This window comes from Thrips palmi, unplaced genomic scaffold (genome assembly GCF_012932325.1).
Source record: "Thrips palmi isolate BJ-2018 unplaced genomic scaffold, TpBJ-2018v1 HiC_scaffold_5, whole genome shotgun sequence".
Classification (NCBI taxonomy): domain Eukaryota; kingdom Metazoa; phylum Arthropoda; class Insecta; order Thysanoptera; family Thripidae; genus Thrips; species Thrips palmi.
The window spans coordinates 9,403,861-9,429,628 of record NW_023144632.1 but is presented as its reverse complement, the minus strand read 5'-3'; the positions used below and the strand labels follow the sequence as shown (position 1 = coordinate 9,429,628).

Here is a 25,768-nt window from a genome sequence, read left to right as displayed (position 1 = left end):
TACTTTTTTTCCTTTTTGTAGCGCGATACGGGACGGGACGGGCTGCGCCGCTGCGCACTGGACACAAATTACAACAGGGGCTCCCTAGTGACACCGAGGGTGACCCGCCGTGGACGGTCATGGACGCGGCCCGCGCACCCACCTCATCAAGTGGGGGTCGTCACGGCGTGTCGGAAAAAATGAAAATTGAATGAAAATAAAAGGAATGAGGAAAAGGGAGAATGTGTTCCCGAAAATTGAAGAATGTGGAATGTATCGTTTTCTCCAGAGCACACGAGCTTGAATCTCGCGTCGTTACGATGCCACGCCGCCCCACAGTGGGCCAGAAGATCGGCGGAGGCGGCTCGAACCCCATTGCGGGGGAGAGGGTCGTAGGGTTCAATCTTTTATGTTTTATTCTAAACCAAATTTGAAAGAGAGTGGCGTATATGACTCCGTTGTCGGTACCATGTGTTGTTTTGCCGAGTGGTGATGGGGCAGGGGGCTGAGGCGTTAATCTGGAAGGGTGCTGACCTGTGAATAGTGTAAAGACCGGTAAAGACCCATGCTCACCGCCTACACTTGGATAAGCAGTGCATATGTGACCCTACACCATGGGCGCGATGACTTCACTCCAGGCATCCCGCAAGTCTCGACGGTAGCAGTTTGTTTTAAGGTTAGGTAAGGTTCGTTGGTGGTTCAGTTGTTCGTAGCTCACCTGTCTGGCGTGACGGGCTCCCTTCTTCTTCTTCTTCTTCTTCTTCTTCTTCTTCTCCTCCTCCTCCTCCTCCTCCTCCTCCTCCTCCTCCTCCTCCACCTCCACCTCCTCCACCTCCTCCTTCTCTCCTCCTCCTCCTCCTCCTCCTCCTCCTCCTCCTCCTCCTCCTCCTCCCTCTCCTATATCCTGGAAACAGGTCGAACAAACTGTAGCTCAGCGAAAAAATGGCGATGCAAGAGATGTCTAGGTCGGCAAAAAGAGGCCGTGCAAAAATTCCAGAGGGAAGGAGGTTGGATGAATTTCGGGAGATCAGATAAAAAGAGGTCGTACAAACGATGCACTCCGGCCTTCTGCGGCCCGCCGCCCTGCGCGGCAAGGGGCAAGGCGACCGGCCAATATTTTCCAAAGCTGAATGTGCCTGCAAACGGGGCTGGGGCGGCCAATGAATGGGGCCGGCGGCGCGAGTCGCGATAACCGTGGCGCGTCGCGGGCACGACCCGAGGCACCGCCGGCTGCCTGCTGCTGCCAAACGGCGCTCGCCGTCTCTCTCGCACCCCCACGGGGCCCACGGCGAGTGCGAGAGAGACGGAGCGACGACAGCACTGCCCGGAAGCAGCCCGCAGCTCACCGGCGGCACACCGGATGTGTCCGACGTACATAAACACCCTGACACCCGGCGGCCCGTCACTCGGCCCCGGACTGCCGCCAGGACTGCCGTCAGTAGTGCATTAGCATAATTAGCAGTGTGTGTGCGCATGTGCGCGTGTGTGCGTGCCAGCGGAAATTAACATCTTGCGCAGTGTCATCATCGCTCCGGCTTTTCGTGTTGTGGTTGTGATGGCGCCGAGTCGGGAAAGGCTGACCGTGGTGGTGGCGTGCTTGTGCATCGCCGTCGAGTGCGCCTGTGAGTGGGGCAAGGGGTGGGGAGGGTGGCTGTGGAGGGCGGGCAGAGACAGACCGAGCGTGGAATGACCTGGCTGTTTTCCCTTCCCCCGCTGCAGACGCCAAGGTGCAGGCTGAGGACTCGGACTCCGTCGAGGACTCTGACAGCGAGGAAAGCATGGGCAACAGGATCCGGGACACGTTCAGGAGCTTGGCGGGAGGTAAGGACGCCGACGCGAACGTGAGGACGGCCTCAGAGTCTGAGAGCCAGAGTTCGTTCTGGCAGCCTTCTCTCTTCTCTGCTCTGGACTGGAGTACCACCGAACACGGCTTGACATGCGGATCTCTGAAAGCAGGCCTGGACGAGGAAGGGCTGCCCCCCATGGACCCCGTGGTCATGAGGGACTTGGCCTTCTGCCGGGGCTACGGCGCGGTGCGCGCCAACATCGAGTTCCCCTTCTCCACCCTGGCGGGCGTCAGCGACGTGGACGCGGTCAGCAACATCAGGTGAGTGCGTGAGTGGTGAGTGCACCCAGAGCTCTTAAAAAACGCGGACCGTGGGTTCCCGGGTTTGCGGGTAAAGCCGTGGACCATCCGAACCGGGTCGGCGGGTTTACCCGTAGAATAGGCAACACGGAGTGCGCTCGAGTTGGCCGTGTTGCCTGCCTTTTGGGCGGTCTCCGGAAAAAGAAGACGCGGACCCGGTTCAAACGGGTACCAGGGTCCACGGGTTTACCCGCATACCCGGGTACTCGGTTCGACCCGTCGACCCGGTCCAACCCGGGCGGGCGCGCAGCCGGGAGACAGAGCCGCACCGCAGACACCTCATGAGCTCCACTCCACTCCAGGTGCACGCCAGGTGCGTCGCTGCTCGAGTTCCACACGCACCACGACCGGCTGGTGCAGGACGGCCAGTACAACCTGACGGGGAGCTTCGCGGACGTGTTCGCGGTGGGCAAGGGCGGCGCGCACATCGTGCTCAGTGAGTCACCCCGAGAGTCCTCGCCGATCAAGCGTCTTTTTGGGGACTTTTAGCCGAACGAGCGGGCGCCGTCAACGGGGCTAGCTTTGGACACCGGGGGTAATTTGGGACAGGACTTCGACCTGCATGGTAGTTGAAGTACACCACACTTGTCCGAAACTACCCCATGGTCGGAGGCAACTTCGCACAGGTGAGGTGTAAGCTTGCCTCGATTTTCTAGCAGGCCGAGGGGCCACCTGGTCCCAAATTACCCCCGCTGTCCAAAGTTACCCCCGCTGACTTTACAGCGGTCGCGGACGACAAGACAAGGTGTTTTTCCATTCCACCCCCGCAGGAGACGTGACCATTGCGCACCGGCTGCAGTGGCGGCGCGCGCGCGGCGAGCTGCGGGTCAAGGAATACCGAGGCTCGGTGGCACCGCGAGACATGACCGTGCGGTACGACAACCTGCGCGCCGAGAGCCGGGACGTGCTGCTGGACGAGTGCCGGCGGCAGTACCATGATGGTGAGTCCAACCTCAAAGAAAGACACACACGCGCCTATGTATACGTACTCAAACACACTCACACCTACACACACACACGCGCGCACACACACACACACTCATACATAATGGACGTCAATGAAAGCAAACAATCGTCAGTTAATATAGTTAAGCCGCTCGCTCTAAAGCAAGCAAACGCTAAAAATATACATGAACTTGAGATAATTTTAGTTACAGACACCTGGCCCTAAAAACTCACACTCGGCCACCCCCACCCACACAGCTTAAGGCCGCAGCCAGAGCGCAAACAACGCGAGACCCAAATACACACACACGTGCCCGGCACTGCCCGCTCGGCCGGCCGGCGCGATACAGCCGTGCAGCGTTCCTGAATGGTCTCTCGTCTAGCCTCTCTCGTCTAGCCTATCACGTCAAGCCTCTCTCGTCTAGCCTCTCTCGTCCAGCCTCTCTCGTCTACACCTTAAATTTGCCGAGCCCTGAAACGGGGTGCCTTTGTCGCCTCCTCCCACGTTTTGGGGTGGCTTTGGCGCCCAGTTTCTGAGCACATTTGTCTCATAGTCTCAGGGTCCACAATGAAGCAACTTGCCTCCACCCATGGCTCGGCAGCGCCAAAGGTGCCCAGAATCGGGGCACCTTGGTCGCCCAGAAACTAGGCACCTGTGCATGCTCTACCATAGGGGAGGGCCAGTTGCGGGATGATTTGTGGACCCTGAGACTAGGTGACAAAGGTGTCCAGAAACTGGGCGCCATTAGGCACCCCAAAAAGTGAAGAAGGCGACAAAGGCGCCCAGTCTCAGGGCATGCCAAATTTTTGTCTCTCTTGTGTCTCTAGTACCTCCAGGGTCTGTAGTCACTCCCTATGGTTTTCCCCTAGCCTGTGTAGTCCCTATCTGCTGTCTCTCTTTTGTATCTCTAGTCTATGCAGTCCATCCAATCTATCCGGTTTACCGATACTCTCTCTCTCTCTCTCTCTAGTCTTTCTAGTTCAGCGAGCTTGCACGCAGTCCGCAAGCCGAAGCGTGGGGCGGCAGTGATGCCCAGTGTGTGTGCAGCCCACCACGGCCTTGCCTCCACTCGCTTCATATTGTTCCCTTGCCACTCCAGGTGGGTCGGCGGGCGCCAGGCACCGGCCCCACCGCAGGCCTCACCGCGCGCCCCGCCACAGGTTCAAGCCCCGACGGAAAAGGAAAAGCAGGCGTCGAAGGGGCGGCAGTCACGGTAGGTGCGCCCACACTGAAAAAGGAGCACTTATTGTTTACATTCATTCAAGCACTTACAAGAGCATTTGTTTTGCCCAGAGTCAGTACGGTGAAAAAGGGAGGGGGGGGGGGATAGGACACCTGCAAAGTGGGGGCGAAACGCACACCCCATTCGTAGAGACCCTCCCGTCAGAGATGCGCAAGGCAGCGCTTGGTAGTCCCGTGGAGTCAAAGGCACCCTGAGTCAGGCTAGCGGGCGACCGCCGTATACCTGCTGTGCCGCACCAGATGCTGATTCGCGCGGGGCGAATTCGGGCTTCCCGCTCCGCATGGGACTACCAGTCGTCTGTGATTGGCTGAGAGGGCCCCCCTTTGCGCATCTCTGACGGGAGGGTCTCTACCCATTCGTTGTTACGGTGGCGCATCTCGGTCACCCTGCCTAGCAGCGCCAGCAGCGCTAGCAGCATCACGAATCTTTAGCCAGGGACTGACTCTTCTAGCGGAAGGCGGAGGACCTGCCGCCTGATATCGAAGGATAGTTTTGCCGCCTCGACTCTCTCGCACCCCTACGGGACTCCCCGCGGGTGCGAGAGAGACAGAGCGGTGGCGAATCGGGCGGCTGGCAAGCCTGGCCGACGGGGATGGCGCCAGCGCGGCCCGGCATTTAACCATACGGCGAAGGAAGGAGGGGAGAAAGTGTCGCGGAAGAGCTATCCGTCTCTCTGCCGCCGGCCCTTGGCCGGGCCTTGGCCGTGGCTGGCCGGGGCCATGACGTGCTCCTCCATGGCCCCACTGCCCTGAGAGCCGCGACGCCGCGCCGCACACACGCAGGCACGAGCGCCACACATAAATCCCGAAACACGACACCCAACTCCTGGCAGAAGCGGCACCCCGTTGTTGTTGTTGCTCCTGTCGTATTTTTATGTCGGCGCGGATCATAGTTCACATAGAAAACCCCGTGCCACTTTTCAATCGGATGCAAAATCGAGCATGGCTGCTGGTGCACCCCCGAGTGGCAGTGTTGTCGCTGGCTGGTTCCATTCCGATACCCCCCTGCAACAAGCAACTATCTACGCCCACTGTCTGGATAACCGACTATCTACGCGCGCTCTCCCGACAACCGGCTATCTACACGAGCTGTCTGGATAACCGTCTATCTGCTTTCTCCACCTCGCGAGATTGAATGCTTTTATTTATCCAACCAATTAAGTTGCCCTCGCAAAACCTTTACCAAAACTTGTCAAAAGTTTGTCAAAACAAGATTAAGTATGGTTTAAACGGGTCGCTTTAAGTGTCATGGAGAAAAATACTTCGTTATACTACAACCCTAACCTCGCTACGATGTTGGATAGTCGGTTATCCAGACAGCCCATGTAGATAGCCGGTTGTCGGGAGAGCGCCCGTAGATAGTCGGTTATCGAGACAGTGAGCGTAGATAGCTGCTTGTTGCAGGGGAGTATCGATTCTCTGACCGAATGTGTGTTTTGGCCGATGTTGCAGTGGACGTCAACAAGTACTTCAACGCCAACTGGGAGGCTCTCTACGACTCGCTGTCGCAGAGTGTGGACATCTCCTTCTCGCTCGTGTTCCGGGAGTACATGGAGGTGGTGCTGCGCGCTGTGGAGCCCTTCCTGCGCCACTGCGAGGGCCGAGACCTCGACGACGACCTGGACGACAACCGCGAGGACCGCGACGACGAGCGTGGTGACGAGGAATTCGAGTACTAGGACGACCGCACCATCCGAGGGGTTAACGACTTGTAAATTTCGTAACAGCCGGATTACGGATAACTCGGATTACCCGTGCACTGCCTCCGGTTTACCTCAGGATTAAATCAAAAAGTTTCCAGGATTACCCTTAGATTACGCCGAATTACCTCGAACTTCGGGGGATCCGGATTACCCAAGTCGTTACCCCCTCGGCACCATCCATCTATCTACACGACCACACCACCCACCATTACTATTTAAGCTATTTATTGTCACATTACATAGACTGACCCTCTAGTGTTCAACTTATTTATTGTAATTTTAGTTGTTGTTGATCCGAACGGATTCGATTCAAACTAGTCGCGCTTTGCTTTGACGTTTGTAACTGGCTGTTTGCCAAGAGGAACCAAAGAGCCTTGTCCAAATAAATTTTGCACGAGCGAAATCTTGTCATGGAAGACGGAGGGCGGAGCTGGCGGAGCAGCTGGGCCCGATCAAGTCCTTTCCCTGGGACGTCCCAGGGACCGCTTGGGCGACGGCGCGAACGCGTCCAAGGCGCCATGGGGCGGGCTGGGGCGGGCTGGGGGGGGGGGAATCTCTTCACGCCTGCCAACTTTCCCGCGCTTTACTTTCAAATCGCTTGCATATTGTGCTAGGGCGCCTTTTGTCTTCGCTTCGTGTGACTAAGGGTGTGCCGTGTGTGTGTGAGGGTGAGTTTTTGTAAGAGTGTGTGAAAAAGAAAGAGAGATGGGGAGAGGGAGAGAGAGCGTGCATGTGCCGGTGTGTGCGGAAGGCAATAAACCGCGCGCCCCGCCATGGCATCGCACTCTTCTCGGATTGGGTTGCGGAGCTAAATCGGCGCATGCATCAGGCGGCGATGTTTGGGGAAGAAGAGAAGAGGAAGGGGTAAAGGGGGGGGGGGGTCGATGAGCCAAAAAGCAGGCGTGGCGCAGGGCGTGAGGATGACAATAAAATGGAAACGAACACGTTCGGTGCTCGCAGTATGCGCGGGGCGGGGCGGGGTGGGGCGGGGCCGGGCGGGGCCAGAGAATAGGATTGGGTATAAAGGGTAGATTTGCCTCGAGTGGGGCCAGCAGGCCGAGGCAAAGCGGGCTAGCTGGGATGCTGGTGCGGTTGGGTTCAAGAAATGTGGAGCTGTTACGGAAGGGGGCCGCCAAAGATGGTCGTCAATATGCGCTCGCGCGGCTAAGGGGAAGGGGGAAGGGGAGGGGAGACTGGACTAGGTACTCCAGCGCGCTGTGGGGGCGGCGCCAGGAGGGCCACGGTATCGGCCACTGATCACGTACCCTCCGCATTGTTCGCAAACTCCGCGGGGCGCGGCGGCGTCCCGCCTGCGGCCTAGCTGCCCGCCCCGCCCCGCCCCGCCGTCTCAATGGTATCGCCTCGGCCGAATCTTGGCTGCGGAATCTCTCTCCCTGCCCCGCCCATGAGGGCAGCAGCGAGGCATTCGCAGCATTCCAACGCGCGGCACGGTCGTTTGTTTGTCGCGCACCCTAGCGCAATGAAAGCCTCCTGGAGGAAACTCCAGGGAAATGCGGGAAACGCGCCGCCGCGCCGCCGAGTTTCCCGAACGCATCGGGAGCGGCGAAGGTATAGTTCCCTGTCAATGCCCCGCGCGCGCGGAGTGGTTTTCGGAGTTCCCGAAGATCACGGAGTTCACGGACTTGGACCACAAAGGCTGGACAGTTCTCGCGGGACGGCGACCGTCGAGTTTGTTGTTTGCGCGCGAGTTTGCGACCGTCACGAGGAGTGTGATATTTCGCTTGCGCTTATTTTGGCAGAGCTGCGCTGTTACGGCGTCGCGGACCATGAAAGGCACAAAGGGGCGTCCACTTGACCGCCCCCCGCCCCGCCGCCACCCCGGACCCACCACTCAAATGAAAATCCTGCAAATAGTGTCGCTTTGTTCGCACTCATTCATCACTTCTCGGCGGCGTCGAACCAAAACATAATGGGAGGGCTGCCGAAGGACGCTGCCGCGCTGCCGGGGCGGCGAGCCATGAGCCAGGCGCTGGGCCCTGGGCCTGGCCCGGCCCGTCCGATCGCAGTGCCGCATCGCCATCGGCCGTAGTTTTGGCCCGCTTTCGCGTTGCTTTCGCGCACAAAGGAATGCCGAATCGGCCCGGATGAGTCTCTCGACTGCCCGGCCCTCAAATGATTTCCATCCGCCGATGGAAAGCAATTTGCCGCGCTTCTCGCGCCGTTTTGAAAAATTTTCTTTATTTCTTTGTTTTTGTTTTCTTTCCGGCAAAAGTTGACCGTAGGCGCTTGGCTTGGGTCGCTTTCTTTCCTGCCCTCTCAGCGCCGCAACGGCCTAGCGAGGAGCAGTTCGGAAGGGTCGCCGGTCAGTGGGCCAGCAGTCCGGTGGAGGCTCCGTCTCTGCCGCACTCACTGGCATTGCGCGAGGGCTGCGAGAGAGACAGAGCGACCAAGCCCTCACGTCAAGGACAGTGGCTGCGGACCGAGGCTGCGGCACACGCGCCAACGGACCGATGACGTTTTCCGCGGCGAGAGTGAAATGAGCGTGCACAGCCGCATTCCGCGAGAGGGACGCTCTGCCCGCCGCCGCGCCCGACTGGAGAACGAGAAGGGCAAGGTGGAGCTGGCCGCCTCGAAAGTACTTGGCTCCGTTTTCTTGCATCGCCCCTCCTCCCCTGCCGCCCTGGCTGCCTCCACGCCCCTTTCGCACCTTCCTTCCCTTGGTGGGTCCACTGTGGCATTACCCCCTCCCGGGCCGCCCCAGCGCGCCCCCACCGCGCCCCACTGCACCCCACCGCGCCCGCCGCGCCGCCCCCCCTGCGCCGCGCGCTCGCCTCGCCCCCGCGGCCAGGCAGGCAGCCAGTCGTGGACTCGGCGCCATGCGGCTTGGTGCACACCCTGTTCGCCCCGAACCCGCATTCGCCGACGAGCCTCAGCGCGTGATGCCGTGACGACGTGCCGCAGCGTGACCGACCGTGACGCGCCCGTGACCCGCCGTGCCCTGCCGCGACCACCGCGCCGCGACCCGACGCCCTCGCCCCCCACGGGCCCACGGGGCAGCAGCAAGCCGCGTCCCACGTCGAACCGACGATCACCGGTACGTTCTCGTCCTCGCCCGCCAGCCAGAGGGCTGCGCAGCGCGCCACTGCAGTGGAGTGACGCGCGCGGGAAGGCCATGGTGGCCGCGAAGCGCGAAGCAGGCGACCGGCCGAGGGAGGCGCCGGTGACCTGTGCGCCTCGCTAGTGCTTCGTCCGCCTAGAGCTTCCCTAGCCGCCCCGTCGGGGTCCCCGTCCCGTCAGCCGCGTTGGGGCGGCGGGGCACTGCTTGACGTGCATGTTCGGCGTGCACGGCCGCGGGCGGGGCGGGGCGGGGCGGGGCGGCGGGACACCTGTAGAGTGAGCAGGGCAATGGGTACCGCACTGGACGCAGCCCAGCTTTACCGCATCAACGACTCCGCCACGCCCCGCCACGCCGCGGCCGGGTCGATGGGCTGGAAGGCTGGAAGCCTGGAAGGCCGGACGCGTTACTCCATGCTGCCGAGCGATTACAAACCGCGCTTTCGTCGCTCTGTCTCTCTCTCGCGCCGCTACGGGGCGCCCCGCGTGTGCGGGCTGGAGGGAGCGAGAGAGGGCGACTGTTGAGCGAGCGTGCCGCAGCATGACGGCTTGATGGCGGTGTCGGCCACACGTGCAACGCGCACGTGCAGCGCAGCGAGCGCAGCCGGCTGTCTGCCGCAGTCAACACAGTCGGCGCTGCAGCTACAGCCCTGTGGGGCCCTGTGGGGCCCTGTGTGCCCGGAACAAGTGGAACAGGCGGAACAAGCGGAACAGGCGTCGCCGAGACGCCGCTGGAGCGGAGCGCACACGTCAGCGCGAACCGCTTACTAGTGGAGGAGGTGGAGGGTGGAGGCTTCGGGGGCGCACCCAATGAGGGGCTTGCTTGGTCCGGGCGGGAAGGGAGGGAAGGCTGCAAGCAAACTTTGTCTACTTACGTTTTTGCTTTTGCCCGCCTACCACACGCTTCGGCACCCCTCAGCCGCGTATCCGCGCCCAGCGGCCGTCTTTACCGCGCATGTTGCCTAGTGCTGCCTAGTGCTTCCTAGTGCTGCCTAGTGCTTCCTAGTGCTGCCTACCTGCAGCGCGTTGCTGTCCAGGTGCGGACGGGTTTGGAGGCCTAGAGTGGGCCTCGAGGCGGCGAGATGGACTGACTGACTCTCTCTTTTCTTCCGACCGGACGACAGGACAGCGCAGAGGCCTCTTTTTTTCTACGCCGCATTTATTTCTTCCCCTCTTAAAAAAATGAAAAAAAAATAAAATAAAATAATAATTTATTTCGTTTCTCATTTTTAATTTATTAAAAGCTTGGTGCGCGCAGTGGAAATGCGATATTAAAACGGGGGCAAGGGGTGGCGCAACCCAGCGGTCTCCTTCTCCCTCTGCGATTTGTTGCGGGTGCGCGTCTCTAGGCCCCCGGCCGCCACCGGCCCCTCCGAACCCACCACACCCCGCCCCGCCACACCCCGCCCCACCTCGCCCTCGCCCTCACCACGGCCGCAGTCAGGTCGCGGGAGCTCTTTGGTCCCTCGCGCGAAACACGATAAGAAAAGTGAGGCAAGCAGGTGCACGGGATAAAAAGAAGTGCACTCACTGCACCGCCGCGAAAGTTGGAAACCACGGCGTGCTCGGTGGACTCGTTGCGGTGCTCTCTGCCCTGTCGCAGGCAGGGCCTCGGGCAGGGCTGGAACCAAGCACCTGGTGCGCCCTCGCGTTGCCCCACCAAAGGAACTGTGTTTGATTGGAGCCGTTTATGGAATCCCGACCTGCGCATAAAGCGGGCCCCAGCTTCCAAGTTATTGTGCCGCAGTCGGCTGTGTGTGACGAGGACTGCGACAGGCGCTGCACTACACACGTCCTTGGTCGCGCGGCTGTGTTGTGCCGGGGACGGGAGGGGAGGGTGGTGGAAATAATTATTCTGAAACCGAGTCTCCGCAACCAGTAAACAATGCGCCAGCCCGCGGCGCGGCGGCACGGCGCTCGTGTTTGCCGGCGGCGATAGCGAGCATTGCCTGGCTTTGCCTGGCGTTGCCTCGCAGGCACCACAAGCAGGCACTGAGGCAGTAGGAGGCACGCCGACAGTGCCGTGGCCGCCGCCTCGGCCGCCTCGCTCGACAAGCTGGCGCCTCGCCACCCTCTCATTCTCGTGTGTGTGGTGATTATGTACGAGGACGCCCCGTCCAGGGCCGTCCTGGGCCGTCCAGGGCCAGACCAGCTCGTTGAGCTCGAGCATCTGCAATGATGGCACAGCTTGCCATGGTGACCCAGTAGTGTCCCATTGGTGACCCGTTGGCGACCCATTGGCGACCCATCGGTGATACATCGGTGACCCGTTGGCGACCAATCGGTGACCCATCGGTGACCCATCGGCGAACCGTACACGTGGCCCATGCTGGCCGTGTGGGCTGACCCACGGCCCCGGGTCCGAACCTGACCGGAATAATGTGGGGCCGTGGCGCTGGGCGGCGCTAGGCGTGACGCGGCCGCCGTGGGCCTCGCCGCCCCTCCGCCCCGCTCCGAAAAGCCCCAGCCCGACCCGGCGCAGCCCCGGCGGGGCGGCCCGTGAAAAATCTCTGTCCGCCGCGCGCCTTGTTCCGTGTTGACAGTGCAGGCCCGAATCGATGGGCTGGCCGGCCTGCAGGCTGCTTGCGAAGAGGCCTGTCGCTGTCCCTCTCGCACGCAGGGGGCATCCCCTAGAGAGAGAGAGAGAGAGAGAGAGAGAGAGAGAGAGAGAGAGAGAGAGAGAGAGAGAGGAGGGAGAGGGAGAGAGAGGGGAGAGAGAGAGAGAGAGAGAGAGAGAGAAGAGAGAGAGAGGGAGGAGAAGAGAGAGAGAGAGAGAGAGAGAGAGAGAGAGAGAGAAAATTGAGCCTCTGTTCGGCGTGTCTGGCGGCGTGTCGCGTCAGTGCGCCGCCCTCCGCATTGACGGACGTCGTGGCCTCCTCGGCGAGTCCGGCCCGTCCGGCCAGGCCTTGGGTGCCTTGGGCTAGCCCGGCAGGCGGAGGGCCTCTTCGGCCACCTTCCGTGCCGTCAGACTGATTCCGCGGGAGGCCTTTCTCTCTCTCTCTCTCTCTCTCTCTCTCTCTCTCTCTCTCTCTCACTCATTGGACGCCTCGCCGTATCAGAGGGATACAGCAGAGCGACGGCCGCTTTGCACGGAATCACTGCAGCGTGACAGAAAGCGGAACGGGGCGAAGTGACTCCATTATGACTTCATTCTTTGCGCAAACCGGGACGCTCCGCGGCGCGTCGGCGAGGCCTACCGAGTGGCCCTTCTCAATGGCGGAGAGCCGCCGCCTTTTCCGCCTTCCCAGCATTTCCCTGCGCGCCGTGGCGGTGCAAAGTGACTCGGTTCTGAGGCAAAAAGCTGGCGCGGGGAGAGAGAGACCGCCGGCGGAGGCGCTCCATTCGAAGCCAGTCGAGCCCACACCTCCCCACCCCGCCCCGCCCCGAGAAGCTAAGGTAGGGTAGGAAGACGGACTGCGATCCAAGCAGGCAATCTGAGAGCCATATTATCTGACCACCGGCCGAGGGTCCGTAGCCACAGACCAGTGGGGCTGGCCATGTTGGGGCGTGGCGGGGCGTGGCGGGGCGTGGCGGGGCGTGGTGGGGGAGGAGCGGACAAGCATCCAATATGAAGCGATCCCCCCCAATCGGGGCACGATCATCCCAGTCCCACTGGGCAGTGGGCAAGGCGGGCAGGGCGGGCAGGGCAGGGCACTGGGACTCCAGACTGGAACTCTCCGTGCGAACTGAGGAACTTCGGGACCTGCGGCTTGGGACGCTCCCCTCGGCGGGGGCCTTCGCGATGGACTTCAGAACGCGTAGTCACTCCACCGAACCTTCATGAAATTATATTATGCTCACAAAATGTAAAGAAAGTAGTTTGTTAAAAAGGTGATATTGCACGCACCGCCCCGGACGCTGCTATGAGTCACAAATTATGAACCACTTACAAGTGCTCTCCAAAGTTATAAAGTTTTGGACAAAGTGTAGTTTTTTTTGTGTCTTCGAAACTTTGTGCGCCCTTGCACTGGGCGCCTTCAATCCACGACGCCTGATACTCAAGCACGGCTCGCCGCCCCGTGGGGCCCGCCAGCCAGGTGGTGGTCGGGGCGCCCGGAGAACCGATCACACAACGGCAGCAAACAGCGTGGGGCCCCGCGGCGCGGCAAAGGCCTGCGGCGAGGCCCGGCGCCGTGGTTTGCACACCATGTAGACATATTCGGCCACTTCGGGGCCGCTGCTTCTCTGTGTACCTTGCGTGTTGCTGGGCTAGCGAGCGGCGTCCCATGCCTCGGCCTGCCTCGGCCTGCCGGCGGCCCCGATGCTGTCAGGAACGCCATTTATACGTAATCCGATGTTCCACTCCGTCCCACATGCTCGATGCACGGCAGGCTGACGCGTATCAGCATGGCAGAGCTGGCAGAGCCAGCAGAGCCAGTCTCTTCGATCGGAGCCACATCCGTGTTGTTATTTGGAGCACGCACGCACGCCGCGCGGCCGGGCCCCGCGCACGCCCCGCGCACGCGGCACTCGTCGTGCCCCAGGGAGGCAGGCACGGCCCGCACTTGGAAGGAAGGGATGCGCCACACCGCGCCACACCCACTCCGCTACCACTACACGCTAAAAAAAAAAAAAAAACATCCTCTTGGTGGGACTTTTTTCCCCTCCGGTTCTCGACGGGCGTCGTTCTTCCTGGGCCGCCGAGAAGAAAGAACATTGACGCGAAGAAAGGGAAATGTTTCATTGAAATCCTTGCAAAAGATCAGGAAGCTCTGAATGCCATTTTTTTCTGGCTGGCGCGCGAATGTCCGCGCAGGCCGTCGGGGTATCACCTGGTAAGGTTTATCGGATTACTCATCGCCTAAAAAAGCAGATTCTCCCATAAAAACAATGACAAAAGACAAACGATCCGATTGGCAATTGATTTCACCCTTAATCAACCAAATTCTGTATGACTGCCAATTTGGAGCGACGTCCGCCCGCCTGTCCGTCCTGCAGACAGCGGCAAAAAGAAGTAATTGCAAGGTTCGGATGAAGCGTCCGCTTCTCTCCCCAATTTGGGCTCGCCCCCCGCCCCGCCCCGCCCGAGTTGGCCCGGAATGACAGACAGCGCGCCGCGCGGCGGCGACCGCAGTCAGGGCACGTCGCAGCGAGTGGCAGCGAGTGGCAGCGAGTGGCAGCGAGTGGCCCGCCGCCCGCGGATCGTGGGGTAGGCAGGCCGCGCGACGCCCGGGCGCGGCGGGCGGGGCGGCGGGCATTACCATTACCATTGGGCGCTCCGGCCGGCTCCTCCGGCTTGACTCGCCTTGACTCGGCACGACACGGCACGGCGGCCACAACTCTGGCCCGGCCACGTTTCGAGCTCTGAAGTGCTCCCGGAGTGCTCCTCAGTGCCCCGCAACCAGAAAGTCTGACTCGAATGAGGCGACCTGCCGGCAGTGAGCCGCTCTTTGAGCGAGCTGTCCGTCGATGCGGACGCGAGTTCGAGTCTAAAGTTTGGTCCGGGCCGCGCGGTGCGCGAGGCAGGCAAGCCATTCCAGTGACGGACGATTACGCCCCGCGAACGCCCCGCGAACGCCCCGCGAACGCCCCGCGAACGCCCCGCGAACGCCCCGCGAACGCCCCGCGAACGCCCCGCGAACGCCTCGCGAACGCCCTGCGAACGCCCCGCGATCGCCCCGCGAACGCCGCGCGAACGCCCCGCGCACGGCGAGCGTCAAAGCGCTTGTTTTTTGTTTTCCGCCGCGCCGCGCTTTTTGTTGATGCCATAACGCACCGGCAGGTTTCGCGGCTGATGTCGCTTTTCGTTTGTTTTATTTTCGCGCCTCTTTTTGTGGCGCCGGGTGAGGAGGAGCGCGTTGGGACGGAACGATGCATTTTACTAATCTGCCATCGCCTGAACCTTGGACCCTCACGCCATCAGTTTGTTCCGCCCACTGGAAAAAAAAATTAACGTAAAGGACATGGAGCGGTGCCGTTTGTATAAAACGAAACGCGGAAAGTTGTCTGGCAGTGTCGAGTGCGGCTGCTTTATTCCCCCAGGAAGACACTCTGCCGCGGAATGGCGCGAACGAAAAGGGAGTGAAAATAATATTAAAACGAAACGTAAAAAAATACAACTACGAAGCAACGCGAAGAAAACAAGGAAGAAGAATCCTCGCAGTTTTTTTTTCCACATGTAGAAAATTGTGCGTGAAAATAACGAGCCCTCATTTGACTTCCCTCCGAGCCGCATCCCCCTTCCTCCTTCCGCTCCCCCTCGCGCCCCCCTCCCACTTGTGCCGCGCTGCCGCCTGCCTATATTTTAGAGACGTCATCTGCTCGCAAACAGCGTGAAACTCCTCCGCATTTATAACAGCATTTGTCGCGGCCCCCTGCCGCCCCCCGCCGCCCCCCGCCGCCCCTGTGGGCCGCCCTGTGGGGCAGCCAGGCCCCTGCTGGGGCACTGCTGCGCTGCGTGTGGAGTCCCTGAGCGAAGAGGCGTGACGAGGTGGGGCGGGGTGCCGTAGGGGTGCCGGGCGTGGGAGAACGCGCGGGGTGGCGAGGGCCGGAGCACAATGGCTTTGGCGGTCATGCGTTTTCGGAAGTTTTCAAAGTACCACTATCTCTCTGAAACATGAGCAAGGTGATGCGAATGCTCCGCGACCAAGTGGCGCCCTGGCGAGCTGCCAATGTTTTTCTTAGAAGGGGTCGATGTGCAAATTCGTAACTGGCACCTGCAGTATTCGTCAATACTTCTGTACCAAAAGTCCACGCTCATCTTTTAAAGCACACACGAGCTCACGAAGAAAATCGTTCGTAATTTACGAACTATTTCTTCGCATGACAAACTAAAAATAGCTTGTAGCTCCGCATGCTCAAAACACCCCGTAAGGTTCGAAGCGTGCCGCGTTCGTGCGCCCTTCGTGCCGCGTGCCTCCTCGTTCGCGACGTCCGCGACGTCCGCGACCTGGAGGAACGAGGACGGGACCACTCCGAGGCGGCAAGGCGAGCGGGACGCTAAATGGCTATAAAACCAGGAATAGGGCTGCGATGGAACGGGGCCGAACAGGGCCCAGGGGATCGCGTGGCACCTGCACTTTCTGTCCCTTCCCTCCTTCCCTCCCCTCCCCCCTCTCTTTCTTTCTCTCTCTTTTTTTTTGTCCGCTCGTCCCATCCCCGTCGGGGTGATAGATTCAGAGCGGCAGCGAGGCACTTCCCGACCGCCCCTGTGTTTACCCCGCCCGGATTAAAAGCAACGATAATAACTGCGCGGCTCGCCGCCTTCTCTCTCTCTCTCTCTCTCTCTCTCTCTCTCTCTCTCTCTCTCTCTCTCTCTCTGTCTCCTGGTCGCTTTCGCATGCACATAGGGGGACTTCAGCAGCGGTGCGAGCGAGACAGAGCGATGGAAACGCTGTTCAGGAATCACTCTGCCAAAGGATTCGGCTGCAGTCAGCGTATCGTAAAAATGTACGGACGCGCCCCTCCAGTTTGGGCAAGAAACAAGGTCCAGCGAGGAAGAAAAGAGTTCGAAAACTGTTGACTTCGATTTCGATCCGCCACATCATTTCCGGCACATTTGACGGGTTATACAATCTTCATAATCGTATTTTCGGACGTATCATCACCCTGAAAACATCACTAAAATTTTCTCGAAAATTTTAGACAGTTAATTTGCTGTTTGTCGTGGAAACTTTTTTTTTTCCGAGTCGCAGAACGATGAAACTGTTTTGTCTTCATCGTCTCGCCTTCCTGAAAGGAGAGAGCAAGTCTGGCCATTTGACTCGCGGTGCGGGTGATCGGCTGTCGCCGCTGTTGCCGGGACAAGCCAGAGCCCCGATCTTGATTGAGCAACCGGACTCGATTGTCGTGTCCGGCGCACACTTTTCCATTCATGAGGCGACGATTGCCAGTTAGCGAGGATAATCGTTTCATCGCGGTGCCTGAATCGATTGTACAGGTCGATTCGGCTGTGATTGGATGTTGGCGTGGCGGACAAAGAATTAGCGAAACTGAAAATAAAGGTTCATCTTTATACTAGTTCTTTTTTTTATGGAACCATAAAGACATTACGAACGCTTCTATTCTTACTATGAGAACACATACAACAGTAAAATTCATCGTACCTCACAATGTTTCATCAAATTGGACGTACTGCCCCACGTTGACGGGATGCGTAATTCGATGACGTCATAGCCGTGCGTTGACGAGTAAACGTATCTGCAAATGTCAACGCACCTTACGAAGACGTATAAAAACGATCTTCAGAAATTTAGCCTGAGATTGGATGAAATGGAAGGCCGTCCACCCACAACCTCGACCCGCGGCCGGCTGCAGCACAACCACTGCCAATTTGGCCGGGTGGAGTGGGCTGGGGTTGGGGGCGATGCGCACCGACACTCACCAGACGCGTGTCTCTGTTCTGTTTCAGGCTTCAGCTCGGAGTGCTCGACGCGTCGTCGGGGAGGTGCTTGGCCGAGTGCTCGGCGAGGCAGGCCGCTCCTGGCCATGGAACTGTAGGGGCCGCGCCCCCCCGCGCCGCCGCGCCCCGTGCCCCCGCGCCCCCTAGCCCCGCCAGGCCCGCGGCGGCCCCGCCATGCACTGCCCGTTCAGCCAGCTGTCCCTGGGCGACGCCCGCCGGGGCAGCCAGGCCGGCGACCAGGGCGGCCCGTCGCGCCAAGGCTCCCTGCAGGCCGCGGGGACGGCGCTGGGGCCGCATGTCCTGGAGCAAGAGGACGTGGAAGACGTGAGCACGCTCAAGCTCAAGCACCTCAGCGAGGCCGTGTCCCTGCTCAGCGACCCTCCGGTGAGTAAACGCCCTCCATCGTGACTGCGGTCTCCGACGACGACGTAAACGGAGCCCCAGTGCTCAAATTTGAGACATTCCTTGCTAAACGGTGGAGAATGAGAGCTGTCTCCATGCTTCCGGAGATACGAGCCCGCCGTCGTCGCGGCTCTGCAGCAGGCTGCACGTCCCGGACGTGCTCTCAGGCTGCTGCTGCTCTGGCTCCAGCCATGTCCGCCATATTGATCAGACTTGGTAAATGGACGATCGTATCAGCGCCACGCCGAGCTTGGCCCGGAGTTTTGTGACCAATAAACTGACCCGATAAACCAGCACTCTGGAGCGTGACGGGGCGCGGCGTGGTGGGGCGGGGTGTTGGCGATGACACCAGGGCGACACATACTCCGGGCCGCAAGGGTTCATCCCCCCTCCCACTTCTTGTTTACTTCTGGGCCGCGCGTTTCCAAAACAAGCCGGCAACTACTTTGGAGAGCACGGGCAGGCCACGAAACGCGTGGAACGCCAGGCGGCGGCGGTGCGGCCTCGGCACGGCGACGGCGCCGCCGCGACCTCGGCCACCACCTCGGCCACGTCCTCGACCGCGCGGCCTGGGCACGGCGACACGGCGCCACCGCGACCTCGGCCACGGCCTCGACCGCCGCCATGCCGGTCCGACCAGCCAGCCGATCGGCGCGCACCCCGTCGCCTCGGACACCGCCACCATTAATCTCACGGATAATCTAGTCGGCGCGAACGAGCAGACGGCGCCACCGCCAGGACCGCAAAACAACAACAACAACAACAGCAAACCAAGTGGAGGTGGCGCGCTGGTGTTAGGCAGGGACGCGGCCCGCGTGCCACGCGTGGCCGCCGCGTGGCGTGGCCGCGGCGTGCATGGCCACCACGGCCACGCGCCGAGGAAGGGGTTCAATATCCCTCAAGATGCGGGCCGAAGCAAAAAGCGCGGCCGCCCTGCAGCGCCCCCCCCCCACAAGGCTGCAAGGCGTTGCCGGCGAGCTGGATCGATGGCTACAATGCGCAAAGTCCCGCGATATCGCCGCGGCCACTGTAAGCTCGGGCAGGTCGTGGCTCTGTCACACTCACGACGGGTGTCCTCAAAGGTGCGAGGGAGACAGAGCATCGTCTCCAAGACCGCAAGGTCAAAAAGTGCTCATGTGTCAAGTCTGCACCAACAACCAAGATCGGTGTCGCAAGAGTTTCGTTTGCATCAGAAACGAATTTTCGACCCCAAAATTGTCAGTCCTAATTACCCTAGCAGATGTACTTCTTCAGGCTACATCCACAATAATCAATGAGATGCGCATCCGCGAAAACAGAAATAAGTTTTATTTTGCACTTTGAAATTTTGTGAGCCAACCGTCGTCACGTTGTCGCGCTTGGAAAAGAATTAACATTGACAGTGCGCCCCCCCCTCCCCTCCCCGCCCCGCCGCTGCCTGCACGAAGGACACAGCCAGGCCGGCGCGTGGTGGCCGGGGTGGGGTGGGGTGGGTTTTACAGCCGACTCGGGGCGGGGGAGGGGGAGGGGGAGCCGAAGGCGATGTTATTGGAAAAGTGGATAGACAATGCCTGGGTAACCAGACTGCCCTGCCCGCTGTTCCAGTCGCCCCAGCGGTTCCAGGAAGGGTCCGCCGCTGCCAGGCGGAAGCGCGGTGGCTCCGCGATCGCGGATCGTTTACAAATTTAATCACTTCCGCATTGAAAACGGGACTGTAGTCGGCGAGGGCTCCATTTCCGACGGAGAGACCGGGGGTTGCTTTGGCGGGTTTGGCCGGTTCGAGGGGAGCTTTTCTGATCTCTGCATTGTGCGCGTGGGCGTATGCCGACTCGACTCGGCCTGCTCGACCCTCACCTTGATGCCTTGACCCCCTGCGTGCCCTGCGTGCAGCCCTCCCTCGCCGCCCCGCGGGGCCCCGCGGCGCCCCACCGCCACCCAGCCGCCAACGCGCCCCCTTCGTGCCACGGTCGCCTCGGTGCGGCACGCCGCGGCACGCCGGGGAGCAGCGGGTAAACCACGGGCGGCACTCCGCAATGGGAACTGGCGAGCACTGCTTGGACCCTCAAACGGAAACATGCAAAATATAAATAATTTGGCGTCATTTTCGCGAACGGTTCAAGGAGGGTTAGAATAGGTTAAATGCTGTGCGCTGGAAATTAAGTCTCTGATTTGATTGTATTTTAAAGACACTTGAGAAAATGCTTTACAATGAAGGCGAACGCGGGACTTGAATTTTACAAAGGGCTTTTGGACTGACCGTCTTTCCGTTGGAGAAGTAACTCAGCGCGCGTCTGGACTCCCCTTCCCTCTCGCACTTGCAGCACAGCACGCCTCGACGCCAGCCCGTTTAGGGCCGATCCCTCACGATGAATTGGAGTGGAGTCTCGAATTTCAGGAAGATGGTGAATTTGGTCCGTGCCGGAGGCTGATTCCACTCCAGCGTGAAGTTCCGGAAAATCTGTGGGGAAAGGAAATGGAAGGCAGCTAGTTGAACTAAGTGGTAAACCCTGCACTGTGCGCAGGAGACACAGCGGTCTGGTTCCGAAGGATCTTTTCGTCGTTCTGTCTCTCTCACACTCGCGGGGCGCCTCCTTGAGGAGTGCGAGAGAGACAGCGAGTAAACGATCCTCTGGAACCAGCCAGGCGGCAGGACCGCAGATGAAATGGAAGAGCTCCGCGGAGCAAACAGGAAAAAAGGCGAGCGCCTCACCTTGGCGACGAGGTTCTCCAGCTCCAGGTTGGCGAAGCGCTTGCCGACGCACATGCGCGGCCCGAAGCCGAAGGGCAGGAAGGCGAAGGGATGGTCGGTCTTGGAGCCGCCGGGGAGCCAGCGCTCGGGGAGGAACTGGCGGGCCTTCGGGAAGTACCTCTCGTCCTGCGCCATCACGAGGCTGGACATGCCGACGGTGGTCTGAAAGCCAAGGCGGTGGACGGGCACACCGTGCTTCACAGTGGCCCAGAAGACCGGTGGAGGCTGCCAAAATCTAGACGCGTTTCGAGCTCTAGCGTCGCTAAATGGGACTCGAAACGAACGTATGACGCCGCCAATGGATTGCTCTCTGAACGAGGAATCCATTGGTGGGGTCACACGCTCGGTTCAAGCCCTGTTTAGCGACTGTGCAGCTAGAACCGCGTCTAATTTTGGCCGCTACGTGTGCTGACTGCAGGACTTACCCCTTTCGGCACCCGGTAGCCGCCCAGGACCTGGTCCTTGCCGGTGTCTCGAAAGGAGGTGGGCAGCACGGGCATGAGCCTCATGGCCTCCTTGATGCACGCGCGCGCGTACCTGCACATCCGGTCAACTAGAGATAGCAACAGTCATCGGGCACTGAAATTCTAACGACGGTCCAGCAGACTGACTCGGAGAGTCGATTTCGTCGCTCTGTCTCTCTCACACTGGTGAAACGTTTTCCATAGGTGCGAGAGAGACAGAGCGAAGAAAACGACTCTCGGAATCAGTCTGCAGGCGAAAGTGAAAGTGTACTTGAGCTGCTCCATCTGGTCCTGTGTGATGGGCGCGGTCTTGTCGGGGATCACGCGGTCCAGCTCCTCCTGCAGCTTGGCCTGCTTGTCCGGGTTGGTGGCCAGTTGGTACAGCAAGCCGCTCATCGCCGCGGAGGTCTGCAGATACACGGCCATGTCATGCATTGCCAAGTCGGTGCGGAGTAATTTCCCACACTTGGAAGTGGAGAGCTTGCAATCTCTACAGTTCAAGTGTGGAGTGGCACACAGAGCCGCCATATCTTAGCATGATGCAAACGTGGAGAAACCCTCCCTTGAAGTGCGGAGACTATGCAAACTCTGCACTTCCGAGCGCGCATTTCAAGAGTTCTTCACATTTGGTTTCACAGTGTGGGCGCATGCTCACCGTGTCCACGCCGGCGAGGAGCATGTCCATGACCATGGAGACGGCCTTGGTGGGGTCCCCCGTGTTAATCAGGAGGCTCTCCAGCACACTGCGGTTGCCCTGCTCCAGCTCTCGGCGCGACAGGGCCTTCAGCCTCGCCACCGCCCTGTCCACGTACTTGGACGCCAGGCTGCCAACAAACACACTCTGCGTTCAACTACAACTCAGTTGCCAAACTCGTGACAGTGTTAAACTATTTTCGGGGACGGTAGAGCTGCGTCGTCGCTACCCCTTAACTCAAAGCGCTCAGAGAGTTTCGGAGGCGCGGGGTAGCGGCGACCACGTGACCCTCACCTGGTGAACAAGTGCATGTTGCCGACGAACTTCCTGTAGGTGGGGGTGGACACCCACTTCCAGACGGAGGGCTTGATGTCCAGGTTGTACATGCAGTCGAACAGGCCCCTGATGGTGTCCATCATGACGACCGCGTCCGAGGTGGGGTCCAAGTCGCCCGCCAGCAGGCCCAGCCGCGTGTCGAGGGCCACGTACGAGATGGCTGCGGAACCACCAGGCCGATTAAAGCACGTGGCGCCAGCCCTTCACAGTGTGCCCGGGCACACTTACACTCCAGGGACCACTTGGCCAGCTCGTCGGTGTAGTCGGCGGGCATCCTGCCGTCCGGGGCTCGAATCTCCCTCATCCTGCGTCAAACACAGAAAGGCGCAGCAGTTAACGTGACAGCGTCCGTGACAGCACTGTGACCCACCTGGCCACGAAGTCCTGGGCCACGCTGTCGATGGGCTGCACGTAGGGCGCCGTGTTGCGCGGCTGCATCATGACCTGGTTGACGGCGCTGCGGAAGTCTTGCCACTCCTTGCCGTTCCTGGAAACAAACGCGCGCGATGGGACGTCGGGAGTCGCTTGGCCTCTCTCGCACCCAATGAGTGCGAGAAGGACAGCGCCTCCCGTGTGGAACGAAAGTCTGTAAAGTTGTCGTAGTTTTGTCGTTATTCTCACGATGAATTAACATCAAATATACTTCGTAACTACGACGAAATAACGTCAAACTGAGCGTCAAACGCGTTTGGCGTTAAACAGCAGGTAAATTTGAAGTTTTTTTGTCGTTAAAGTGGTCCGTTTTACGTCAAAAAAACTTCAAAATGACGGTGGTCCATGGAGCAGCGAGCCAAAACAGAAGCCTACTCGCCGAGTATCGAACCGAGACCCTAGCCCACCAACGCGTTGGAGGACAAGTGTCGGAGTTCGAAGCCGCTCGGCCAAAGCGACTTGTGGCGGTCGGAGTGCATCGACGCGAACTGCTTCGCCTCGCGCTTCCCGCTCTCGCATTTTGTCGCAGCAACTTAGAGCACTTGATCTAAGTAACGCTACCTGGTTCCTGGTTTTCCAAGGAACTCCCTGGAAATCCCTTTACCATACGTTTCATGGGGAACCAGGAACCGTTTTTACCGTGCTGGAATGTGTTTTGTAACACCAGCTGATTCAAACCCCAAGTAGCGTTACTTAGATCAAGTGCTCTAAGTTGCTGCGACAAAATGCGAGAGCGGGAAGCGCGAGGCGAAGCAGTTCGCGTCGATGCACTCCGACCGCCACAAGTCGCTTTGGCCGAGCGGCTTCGAACTCCGACACTTGTCCTCCAACGCGTTGGTGGGCTAGGGTCTCGGTTCGATACTCGGCGGGTAGGCTTCTGTTTTGGCTCGCTGCTCCATGGACCACCGTCATTTTGAAGTTTTTTTGACGTAAAACGGACCACTTTAACGACAAAAAAACTTCAAATTTACCTGCTGTTTAACGCCAAACGCGTTTGACGCTCAGTTTGACGTTATTTCGTCGTAGTTACGAAGTATATTTGATGTTAATTCATCGTGAGAATAACGACAAAACTACGACAACTTTACAGACTTTCGTTCCACACGGGCTGTGCGGAGGCAGCCCGCTGCAGCCCGCTGGCCCGGTCGAACATGCTGGGTGGGGCGCCACGCCTCGGCCCAAATGATACTCACGAAACCGCCAAGCTGACGAGGTAGTTTTTCCTAAGGTCGCGGAAGTAGTGCTCCAGGGTCTGGGCCGCGCGCCGAGTGGGCCACGAGCCCTCGTTGCGGAGCACCTGTGCACGTGTTACGAAACGCTTTAGACTCACTCACTCACACTCACTCACTCACACTCACACACTCACCCACCCACACAACTCTCACACACTCACACACACGGTCACACACTCACACACACACACACGCACTCACACTCTGCATGATGTCGACGTCGCTGACGAAGAGCAGGTCCGGCCTGGGCATGCCGCCCAGCTTGCACACGGGGCCGAACTCGGCGTGCAGCGCCGCGATGAGCTCGTCGAGGCCCAGGCCGTGGAACTGGCCGACGTACGGCATGAACCGCCAGGCGTTGCCGCCGACGGCCAGAGGCTTGGGGCCGGGGATGTCGCTGTAGGGCCTGGCGGCGTCCCAGTCCGCCTCGGCCGCAAGCGCAGCCGCGGTGGACCGGGCGCGCGCGGCCACCGCACGCAGGGCCGAACGTTCCTGTAAAGAAAAGCCGTAAGGAAAAAGAAGCCCTGGTCGGAGTTTGGCAGTTTGGTCGGTCTGCCGGCGAGTACCTGTTGCAGCCGGAGGGCGCAGCGGGCCGCACGCTGCACGCGCGGCAGAGACATGCTGCGTGGCGGGCTTCGACTGACTGACTGACTGCCGGTCCGGCCGGTCCGGCGGAGGGGAGGGGAGCGCACAAGCAAACACAAGATTAGGGTGACGGGTTGTTGTTGTTGTTGATGATGTCAGCGACTGCTGGACGCGCGGCGCGGCGACCGCAGCGACAGTCGTCAGTGCAGTCTCATGGTCGGCAGCGCAGCGGTGGTGAAAGTCTGAACCGACCAGTCACTGTCGCCACTGGACGCTACTCCGCGTGCGGGAGACTCCCGCCTCCGCCGGCAGAGGCAGTCTCTCGCGCGCGGGGTAGCGCGGCGTGTCACTGTCGACTCAGTCCGTTTCGTCCCCGTCCCTTTGGCAGCGGTTTCAATCACGCGCGGAATTGGCGCTGGCCGGCGCGGAAATGGCTGGGGCAGGCCGCGCAGGCCGCGCAGGCCACCCCGCCGAGGCGGCTCGAAAACGAACGCGTCACGCCGCCGCAGCTTCGTTCCCATCAGCAAATCGGTTTTTCTCTCGTCCCTTTTTTGCCCGTTGTTGTCGCTTTCTTCTTTTTTCGCATTCGGAACGGCGCATGGCACATCATGCCGCTGAGTGCGGCTGGACCGCGTGAGGGCCGCGCCGTGCCGTGTCTCCCCAGAGGACAGCCAGCCGACGGGTCGTTGGCAGAGGCAGCCGTAGGCCGGTGGGCCGTCGATGTCCGATGGCCTAGAAACCCTATGCAAGGGGGTGGACAAGGTGGCCCGGAAGAAGCACCGGGCGCCGCGGATCCAAATTTTCGGACACCTGACGGACTTCTGGCGGGGACGGTCGCCATCAGGGACCCGACCGGCCGTCGTTGCTGGTGGTGCACCACGGCCTCGGCATTCCGAGAGGCCCCTCCAGAGCCCGGGGCCCCGCAAGCAGGGCACCACGCTGATGGCCCCCGATGGAACCAGTATTTGCTCAAAGTAACGAGACTGTCGGGTAAACAACTTGCAGCGGCCACCGGGGGGCCGGGGGGGGGGAGTTTGGGGCAAGGCGGCCTGGGGCAGGGCGGCCTATGCACGGCCAGCGCAGCGGCAGCGGGCTGCGGGTGCAGGCGGCAAGGCCGGTGTAACCGGTATGTTATACCCCCCTGGAGCTTTTTACCCCCGGTACATCATACCTAGGCATGTTTTACCCCCCCGGGAAAAAATGCCTAGGCATGTTTTACCCCCCCCCCCTGAGGTAGGGGGGACAATGTGCCTAGGCATGTTTTACCCCCCCGGTAAAAAGTGCCTAGGCACGTTTTACCCCCCCGGTAAAATGTGCCTAGGCATGTTTTACCCCCCATTCTCGAGGGTAGGGGGTACAGTGTGCCTAGGCATGTTTTACCCCCCGGTAAAATGTGCCTAGGCACGTTTTACCTCGGGCGCTCCGCGTCTCTCGCAGTCTGGGCGCTCTTAGTGGGGGAAAGA

The 25,768-nt window shown here is 60.3% G+C and overlaps 3 protein-coding genes and 1 long non-coding RNA gene across 5 annotated transcripts in view; 2 read left to right on the top strand and 2 right to left on the bottom strand.

The window, feature by feature from the left end:
- Nucleotides 1-1,397: 1,397 nt before the first annotated feature.
- Nucleotides 1,398-6,393, top strand: LOC117650573. Of its 2 annotated transcripts, XM_034394099.1 has the most exons (7): nt 1,398-1,601; nt 1,699-1,800; nt 1,936-2,086; nt 2,428-2,561; nt 2,896-3,066; nt 4,171-4,284; nt 5,766-6,393. In XM_034394099.1, the coding sequence occupies exons 1-7, from the start codon at nt 1,535-1,537 to the stop codon at nt 5,990-5,992; spliced, it is 966 nt and encodes a 321-aa protein (XP_034249990.1). In that variant the 5' UTR covers nt 1,398-1,534; the 3' UTR covers nt 5,993-6,393. The 2 variants fall into 2 exon arrangements, with proteins under 2 accessions (XP_034249990.1, XP_034249991.1); XM_034394100.1 differs by lacking the exon at nt 4,171-4,284.
- A 9,101-nt stretch (nt 6,394-15,494) lies between these two features.
- Nucleotides 15,495-17,548, bottom strand: LOC117650632. The gene is made up of 3 exons (XR_004588056.1): nt 17,415-17,548; nt 17,137-17,230; nt 15,495-17,022 (listed from the first exon to the last, which is right to left on the bottom strand). It is a non-coding gene; the product is annotated as an uncharacterized LOC117650632 (long non-coding RNA).
- A 58-nt stretch (nt 17,549-17,606) lies between these two features.
- The window catches only part of LOC117651151 (head-specific guanylate cyclase), a 91,621-nt gene continuing 83,459 nt past the window's right edge, over nt 17,607-25,768 (top strand). The window contains exon 1 of the mRNA XM_034394954.1: nt 17,607-17,816. Coding sequence (XP_034250845.1) covers nt 17,607-17,816 — 210 coding nt within the window. The remainder of the gene's footprint in view (nt 17,817-25,768) is intronic.
- On the bottom strand, nt 19,970-24,355 carry LOC117650791 (probable cytochrome P450 49a1). The gene is made up of 11 exons (XM_034394392.1): nt 24,287-24,355; nt 23,922-24,212; nt 23,682-23,785; nt 22,427-22,543; nt 22,285-22,361; nt 22,015-22,216; nt 21,682-21,850; nt 21,298-21,434; nt 20,988-21,099; nt 20,524-20,724; nt 19,970-20,271 (listed from the first exon to the last, which is right to left on the bottom strand). The coding sequence occupies exons 1-11, from the start codon at nt 24,338-24,340 to the stop codon at nt 20,161-20,163; spliced, it is 1,575 nt and encodes a 524-aa protein (XP_034250283.1). The 5' UTR covers nt 24,341-24,355; the 3' UTR covers nt 19,970-20,160.

Coding starts and splice junctions, on each gene's coding strand:
- LOC117650573 (XM_034394099.1), top strand. CDS start 1,535: ATGGCGCCGAGTCGGGAAAGGCTGACCGTGGTGGTGGCGTGCTTGTGC. Junction 1,602..1,698: donor CATCGCCGTCGAGTGCGCCT/GTGAGTGGGGCA, acceptor CCCCCGCTGCAG/ACGCCAAGGTGCAGGCTGAG. Junction 4,285..5,765: donor TCGAAGGGGCGGCAGTCACG/GTAGGTGCGCCC, acceptor CCGATGTTGCAG/TGGACGTCAACAAGTACTTC.
- LOC117650791 (XM_034394392.1), bottom strand. CDS start 24,340: ATGTCTCTGCCGCGCGTGCAGCGTGCGGCCCGCTGCGCCCTCCGGCTG. Junction 24,213..24,286: donor GCGCCCTCCGGCTGCAACAG/GTACTCGCCGGC, acceptor TTTTCTTTACAG/GAACGTTCGGCCCTGCGTGC. Junction 20,725..20,987: donor GCTACCGGGTGCCGAAAGGG/GTAAGTCCTGCA, acceptor CTTGGCTTTCAG/ACCACCGTCGGCATGTCCAG.